This window comes from Diorhabda sublineata, chromosome 9, assembly GCF_026230105.1.
Source record: "Diorhabda sublineata isolate icDioSubl1.1 chromosome 9, icDioSubl1.1, whole genome shotgun sequence".
NCBI classification, from domain to species: domain Eukaryota; kingdom Metazoa; phylum Arthropoda; class Insecta; order Coleoptera; family Chrysomelidae; genus Diorhabda; species Diorhabda sublineata.
In genome coordinates, this window is record NC_079482.1 from 12,116,232 (window position 1) to 12,125,424 (window position 9,193).

The window sequence follows — 9,193 nt, forward strand, 5'->3', positions numbered from 1 at the left end:
CGGTTGGAATACAAAACACAATCGATCATATACATATATGTAGTACTTCTGATTGGACAGTTAAAATGGGAAGCAATGTCCTAAGTGCTGACAATATACTATTTTCTCTCTCGATCCACATAACTCGTTCAGATTGCGCATGCTAGAGAATGCGCAAAACCGAGGTGGAACCTCAGAGGATAGAGAAAGCGTTATCATTTTGTTTTTCTTGGTCGGAACCGCTTTCACTTATAGAAACTATCCATATAGAAGTATTAATATATGTTCATATAACGGTAATTGCCCGGTTTGAACACGTAATCTCTTACGCAGAATTATCACCGTACAAAGGACGGTTTTCAGATGGGTTGGAACGAACCTACATTTGTTATCTGTTCGAGTATCAAATATAATGTTATTAAAGAGAAAAAAAAACGTGTGCGTGTGTGACAGCCGATAAAAATAGTGACTTAAAGTAATCCCAATAAAACTATTTAATATTGAAATTGGTGGGAAAAGCTTTGGTTATTACTAAAATTTTAAGTATATTAACAATATACTTGAATATGTACATTAGAATTTGGTGTATATACATTATTATTAACAAACAATTGTTTAATGGTAGCTGTAATAAGCAATTAATTTTTCCCATTGTATGTCATTTCATATCTTGCAAGACTGCATCAAGTAGAGTTCCATAATAGCGCACTGACTTAGAGTGAGAGAGGAGGGGCCTACTTATCGCTTACATATTCGAGATGGGAAGACCAGGCAGATTGGTGCCGTAACGCGTTATCTAATGAAGCAGTTTACTTTATTTCAAAAATAAAATATTCTTTCAAACACTCTCAAACAATATCTTATAAAATAAACCGATATAGAACGAAAGAAGGCTTGTGTCATCGCTCTCAACTATTAAGGTGCCTTGTGCTCTATGTATTCTTTCGTACCACTAACAACAAACAGCAATGGTAAATACAGCCGTGTATGTAAATTCTCACACCTAGATAACAATTATATTTCAACATAGACGTGAATCATCGCTTAATAAAACATTAAAGTTTACTAAAATGGGGAATTGCTTTCTACTTGAATGCATTAACAAATTTTATTTATATAATATAATATATATAATAATATTATTCTCAAATCGAGAATGAAAATTAAACTCGAAATCCGACTAACGTCTTCAAGTCAAAGCCACCAGCCCCCACGTTTAAAATAAATATTAACAGCAAGCTGTTTTTTGTGAATGGCTCAAGGTTTCCGAGTCCGAAAACTTTTCGTTTATGCGACCACTTGACAGTGGGAAAGTTAGCCGGGGAAAATCGGAAAACATGTCGTATTTACAAAATTTATTTCATAATGACTAGGGGGTTAGTTTTATGATTACATTATTATTATTTGTATAGAAAACATGAAAACAATTTTGTTCGACTATTTTTTTTGAATTTTTCGATTTTATTTCTCTCGTCCCAGTAACTGGGTTTTCAGAAAGTTTATTTGAAATGAAAGAAATTTGGTGATTATTTCTAACTGTGGGACAAAAAATAGCTAACGGTAGAAAAAGTTATACTTCACCAAAATATAGGTAAAATATGCTAGTCCAACAAAAAGAAATAATAATCAATTTTCAAACGAATTTTATTTGGATAATTTTATACCGAATACGCTGAAAGTTGGTTTCCATTCTCTTCAAACTATATCCAAGAACGGGATGTGAAGTTTTTAAAACTCTCTGCCAAATGGTCGCATAAACGGAAAGTTTTCGAACTTGGAAACCTCGAGCCACTCACAAAAAAGCAGTTGCTGGTAATAACTTTATTTAAATCGTTGGCTGGTGGGCTTGTTTATACGAATATTACGAATATAGTGGAGATAGATTTTTGATAAATCTTTTATCGTGTTTGCTTCTATTTATTGAATGATTGCATCTCATGAGGAATTATGGAAATTATTTTATTTAATTTTATTTTCGATAATATTTTTACAATTTCTCTAAAAGTTAGCCTTTTAAAATTTTAATATTCAGTGGCTAGCAGAAGAAAACAGGATTATATGCGATGCTTCAGTAATAGCCAAATCAAAACGTTAATAATAGTTAAAGGCGATCAAACTCTATATTATTTACCTATAGGGGCATAAATAGTCATATAAACGAAAATCAAATTATAAGATTATATGTATTAGATAATAATTAATGATTATAATAATTATTAATAACTGTTTGTCTTAAATACATTTCATTTACTAACTAAAAAGTATACTGATTTGATAGCAGTATTCCTTCAAACAAGGAAATGGTAGGGAAAGAACAACCATCGCCTATTTCTAGTCTTGAGCTGATAACATATTCAACTATAATAAGAGCACTATAGCTTTGGTATGTTTCAGGTCAGTAGAAGTCCACATTCTATGGGATATTCATGTAATAAACATGGTCAACCTCATAGCTTATTTTGTCGCACGTGCCATATTCCAGCATGCACTGAATGTATTACGGAAGAGCATAATGGTCATCAGTTCATGTATATCCAGGACGCTATTCATTCAGCCAGAGAGACGAATCACAAACTTCATGTTGAAGCTCGTCAAACTATTGGTATCATTAAAAACGCAATAGAAAACATTAAACGTGTTTATGAAAATGTTGAACAAAGATCCATTACAGCTGTTACAGAGACTAAAAAACTGATAAGAAGGTAATTTACTTTCATTACTAGAATTTGCTTTGATATTTAAAAATTGATTGTCAATTTAATAAATTGATAATTGCAGTATTGAACATTATGATTGATGGAAAATTAATCCTGGTAATATCATACCAAGTTTTCCTAGGTTTATGAAATCAATAGCTAGTTGACAACCAAACAATTTCAAAGGGCGAAATTAAAGACTGCATAAATGCATTAAATCGACGCGACGATTTCATAATTAGACCCGTACCTCAAGTTTGTATTAGCTGCTTGTTAATAGAATTTTATCTTCGTTATCAATCTCATAATATTGATGTTCATTAGGTATGTCAGGGGTTGTTATGTGGTTGACAAAGCTGTCGATGTTGTCATTAACAAAATTATTTGATGTGATTGTTTTTTATTATTAAATTTCCTAACAGTGTTCCAAATATATTTTATGTCATTTTCTCTGTTGATAGTGTTACAAAATTCATATTCTTTTTTTTTGGATTTAAGGACTTTTGGACTTTGTTTACTCGAGCCACCTGTAAATTCATGTTTATATAATTTTCGTTTGTACTATTATCTAAATAGTTTTGTTAAGCTGATTTTCTTTCTTTAATCAGCTTGTTGCATTCATCATACCACCATATGGTAGGCTGCATCTTTTTGTAGCTCCTTCCCTTCTTCTTTGGTACATAAACTGCCATGGCTTCTTTGATGATTTTAATTATATTACCACAGTTTTCATAAGTTGTCTGGTTTATCATATTTCCTGTTAACGAATTATATTTGCTCCAGTCCGATAATTTAAAGTTAAATAATTGCTTTATAGGTGTAATGTAGTTGTTCACCTATGGTAAATAAGTATTTTTTGTAAATTCTATTATTATCGGAAAATGATCACTATTTCCCCTGTCTGTGGGTAATGTTGTCCAAGAACAGCTAAGTCCCAGCTCTTCTGTGCAAAATATGAGGTCGGTTACGTTTTATTTTTTCCTGGAAGGCTAACCCTTGTGCCTGAGCCATCATTAAGACAAATAAATTTGCTGTCCAGAATACTGACCACAATGACATTGCCATTATGATCATTAGTATTATTTCCCCATGTTGAATTTTTCGAGTTAAAGTCCCCACCAAATATAATAAGCTCAAAATTATTACTTTCATTACAAATATCTTTTAGAAACATTTTGTTTAGTCTTACCTTATTAGGGTTATAAATATTAATTAGTAGAATTTTTCTAATTGATATAGCCTAAATGATTGGACCATAAGGTTTATTTGAAGCGTTTAAGTTGTAAGGTTTAGGAGAGACACTCTTTTTTGCTATAATAGCAATGCCATTGTGGCCATCTGAAGAATCTATTCTAAAAGGAATGTATGGATGAACTTTCCAATTGATACTATTTTTTAAAAAGGTCTCCTGTAGGATAGCTACTTCAGAGTCTATATGATGCAGTAGATACTCTAGGTTGTAATTGTTCGAGTTCATGCTACGCACATTCCATTGTAATACTTTGACTTTTGAAAAAAGAAAACTTTATATTTAGCTATGACCCAGAGGGATGTTGATATCCAGTAGATCATTTAAAACATCTCCTCATCATATTCACTCAATCCAGGAAGTTCCCCCCCTGCTTCTGTGGAGGTGCTTCCTCCTCTGTTTTTGGTATTTTCTTGAATAATATTGGAGTACCTAATTAACTCTTCTATGGGGATATTGATGTCTTTAAAGTAGTCTGCTATGTTTGTGGTGATTTCTTATTTTTTGGGAATGGGTGGATATTCTTGTAGGGGAGTGGTTGTCGGATTGGTTTTGAGGATTATTTTGATTACTTCTAGAATTGGAGCTTCTGTGTTGGGATTAGGTATAATTTTGCCTGTTTATTATTGGGGAGGAAGGGAAAAGTTGGTGTTTCACCAAACAGCTACTGTGAGGTACTTTATTGTAATTGAGTGTATCGTGTCTTGGTCTTTTAGTGCTTTTAGTGACTGTATTATAATTGTTTTTTGGCTGATTAGGTGTAGGAGAAAATAGGTGTCTTTGAGGGATGCTAACTGTGCATCAGTTCTGAAATTTTTTTTGCCTAATTAGCTCCTCACATTCTTCCACATTTTTAAGAACATCCTGTGTATTGTGCTCTTTCCTACAATACAAACAAGATTTATTTTTAATTTCACACCTTTCTGCTTCATGGCTCACATTTCCACATTGTTTTGTAGTGTGATTGAACCTGTAGCATTTTAAGAATAGTACAACTGGTCTTATATATGTTCTTACTTCTAACTTATTTGAATATAAATTAACATATCTAGGGAAATTTTTCCATGGAATGTAAAAATATAGGAACCTTTTGGTACATACGTTATTGACTGGGATACCTTGTCCACTACACTACGATTTATTCTTCGAGCTTCTACAGCTTTATATATATTGTCCGATTCTTCATTTGCTCTTATTACAATTTCTTCTTCAGATAAATTAGCATCGATTCCTTTCACTACTCCTTTATATGTCAATAAAGGGGCTGGTATGAACATTTCATATCCTTGCTTTTTGATTTCTTCATTGTTATGTAAGTCATTTGCATAAGTTGGAGTTCTGAAAGTTATTGCAGCCCTGTTTCTACCTTTTTTTTCAATCTGTTGAATTCCTTTAAATTCTTGTTTGTGCAGGAATCTCCCAGTTCCACTGGGTGAAGATTGCTTATGTTTTTGTCTTTGTGTTCAATCAGTACCTAATGGTTTTCTTCTACTTTGATTGTTTGTAGTTATTGTTTCATATTCCATAATAGGCGAGCCGGAAGGCTCTCCCTGTCTTTCTTCCATGTGGGGTTATTACTCCTAATTTGTCTTCAATTAAAGACACTTACACAAAAACTACCTTTGGCTTCCACTAATTTGATTTAAGTGTTTTAATTTTCTGTTATTTATAAGGATGATTTCGATTTAGACCGATATGACCGTGCACCTCAACCTTATTTTCGCGAATCCAGTTTCTGCAGTCGATAACTTGGATATTGATACACACGTCAAATAGTGTAATCGTGAGTGTTGGTGTAGCGATAGTGTAAACAATATATATATATATATATATATATATATATATATATATATATATATATATATATATATATATATATATATATAATATGATTTTTTTTCAGTTACATGAACGCTTTAAACAACAGAGAAGCTGAGCTTTTACAAAACATAGACAAAACTCGACAAATTAAAGGCAGACTACTCACGTCTCAATTAGAGAATCTCAGCCATGTCTTGACAGAGCTTATGCGAATCTCCAATTTATTAACTGAATCGTCAAAAATTAATAATACAATCGATTTATTAAAAGTGAATGATACAGCTACCAATGAAATGAGACAGTTGAGAGCAGTACGGCCAGAATTAACACCTTGCGAAGATGATGATGTACTATTTCTTCCTCCTGACAATACTGTATTTCGTTTATTATCCACAATAGGTGGTATCGGAATAAATAATTCCTCCAGAATATTAAATAATGGTGCTAATACCCAGAATAAGGTATTTTTAACAATTCCTAGAAGAGTAACAGAAGTTCAGCCCATGAGTCAAACTATCTATGGTGCTAACCACATTGCCGTTGAACATAATCCGGTTCCATCTCTAGTATTCGGTTCCGAGGGAAAGGAAGATGGTGAATTATGTAGACCATGGGGTGTCTGTTGCGATTTTATGGGACATATAGTTGTTACTGATAGAAGTAATAATAGAATACAAGTTTTCAGCCCTAAGGGAATTTTTCTTTATAAATTTGGAAGGCAAGGTACGGGCCCAGGGGAATTTGATAGGCCCGCTGGTATTACTATCAATCCCAGAGGCCATATTGTTGTAGCTGATAAAGATAATCATCGTATACAGGTATTTAAAATGGATGGTACGTTTGTTTCGATGTTTGGTGAAAAGGGTGTTGAACATGGACAGTTTAATTACCCTTGGGATGTCGCTTGTAACAAACAAGGACACATTGTTGTGTCAGATACTAGGAATCATCGCATACAGATATTCGATAGTAATGGTAGATTTTTGAGAAAATATGGCTATGAAGTTAATACATATAGGTGGAAAATTTTTGACACTCCAAGAGGTGTTTGCTTTGCTCCAAATGGTAATATTATTGTAACAGATTTCAACAATCATAAATTGATAGTAATCAATGAAAGAACAAATGAAGTACAATATGTTGGAAAGGAAGGATCAGGTTATGAACAATTTCTAAGGCCCCAAGGTATAGTATGTGATGATAATGGGAAAATAATAGTAGCAGATTCGCGAAATAACAGGATACAAGTACTTGATCTTAGTGGAAACTTTTGCTGGGCAGTTGGAAGCTTTGGAACAGGTGCAGGACAATTGGATAGACCTAGTGGCATCTGTTTGAACCCCGATGGTCGCATCACAGTTGTAGATTTTGCAAATAGTCGTGTACAAATGTTTTAGTTTATTTTTAATGTTTTTTTTTCTACTTATCCTATATTTTCTTCAGTAAGTGTTTAGTAATAGGTATATAATTGCGGAAGTATTTATTATACATTCTCATTATTTTTTGCTTGTTGACTTCCTATGTTTTATTGAGAATACAAAAAATACATTCCCGTATAAAAATTATTCAGATTTAGATACTTCGTATTAAATGTATCGATTATTCTATTTCAGGATATGTAAAATAATAAATGTACAGTGTTTATTAAAATAATAAAAAGCACGTAACACGCTTATGTTATTTTAATGTAATAATCTTTGAAAAACTGTGCAAAAATATTGGCTGTAGAATGTAACTAAACTAATTTTAGTGAAAATCGATGCATTTAAAAGTTTATGATATTTCAAATATTTGGAATTAATTACACGTTTGTCACAAACAGCTCATTAAAAAAATAATAATAAATACAAATGAAAAAGACTGAAATATATATATATTTTTTAAAAGGTAGCTAGATATAATATAAACCCCCTTCACTGCATAAAATGTTTCACAATTTTTCATTAAGATATGGAGAGGGAATGTATATATAAGAAATGTTGTTTTAACAGTGGTAGTATTAATTGTTACTGATAGTGACACATTTTGTGATAAATTTCTGAAGTAAACTGGATATACTTGATAATATATATTCAAGCATTTACTTCTAAAATGTTTTTATATTTGCTCTAATAAGAATACTTTTAATTGAATATTCAAAATACTGTTGAGATTGGTCTTGAAAATAATAAGCATAATAATGCAAAACGAATTTTAACTGCATCGATCAATAGCTTTCTTAAATAACTTATTCATTGCCAACAATATACTTAATGTAAATTTTTTTCAAAACTTACTTGTAAAATATATTTTTTAGATTTATTTCAACATGTTGAATACAGTTGAGATGGTAGGTTATGCGTTTATAATCGAATTTTGTACAATTATGAATATATATTTTGGAATAAAGTTTCAAACAATTTTTCTTACAAATACGAGATTAATGAGTATATTATTTCATATAGCTAGTATAAGTTAGTTTCCATTTATCACTTCCTTTTTCACCATATTTATAAACACATTTTATAAATTTATTTTTTTGTGTATAACAACGAAATTCAATAATTTCGCAAACCTACAAAAAAATGGGAGGACTGACATTCATAGCCATTCATTGAAAAAACACATAGTCGATGAATATCCAAGATGCTCACAACAAAGGTCTTGACAATATCCTAAACGTATATAACCTACATAAAATTGTCTCCCATCTTTATTCAACACATTAAGAATGACCAACCTAATCTCAAGTGTTATTTTTCGTATTAAGTAATTCATATCAACGTTGTACACAATACCCTTCACTTATCAGCAAATATTTTTTCGAAATGCTGCCAAATAATTATAGCGATTCGGATTGCCCTCAGTGGTAGAAGAACAAGATATCACACTATTCACTCATTCATATTCACCGCAGCCACTCATGCCCTCGTTTCTCTCAACGCACTCTGGGGTATTTGGACACAATGAAAGGGCAAAACTAAAAATAGGTTGAGTGTTTAATTCGGAATAAGTTTAAATATACATGTTTCTATTTGGTGATTAACTAAATTTTGAAAATATTTACAGGGTTCCTAATTGTTTGTAGTTTATACCAACATATCAAGTAATTAGTACTGTAATGATTCGCATATTCTATTTAGTAAAATAAAATAACATACTTATTTTATTTATATATAATTGTTTCATTAGTAAATTTCAGTTTTTCATGAACATCATTATTTTCGCCAGGAAACAACATTTTCATAGCCTCTCTGGAAAACATTTTATGGTTTATCTAAGAAGTTGTCTTATCGGTAATAGAGCATGATCGATTATTGTAGATCCGTGAGCAAGGTCTTTATATGGTAAGAGGCATTGGCTATCATCCTTACAATTGTATTTAAAGCATGGTCGATTCGATAATAATAATAAAAAGGTTTGTGTTTATTTTATGTTCACTAATTATAGTTTCTAGAATAAATCTATA

At 31.5% G+C, this 9,193-nt stretch overlaps 1 protein-coding gene across 1 annotated transcript in view; it reads left to right on the forward strand.

Moving 5' to 3' along the window:
- The window catches only part of LOC130449010 (E3 ubiquitin-protein ligase TRIM71), a 46,051-nt gene extending 38,909 nt beyond the window's left edge, over positions 1-7,142 (forward strand). Inside the window, exons 8-10 of the mRNA XM_056786642.1 lie at positions 2,374-2,681; positions 4,503-4,598; positions 5,828-7,142. Of these exons, the coding sequence (XP_056642620.1) occupies positions 2,374-2,681; positions 4,503-4,598; positions 5,828-7,142 (1,719 nt within the window). The remainder of the gene's footprint in view (positions 1-2,373; positions 2,682-4,502; positions 4,599-5,827) is intronic.
- The last annotated feature ends 2,051 nt before the right edge of the window (positions 7,143-9,193 follow it).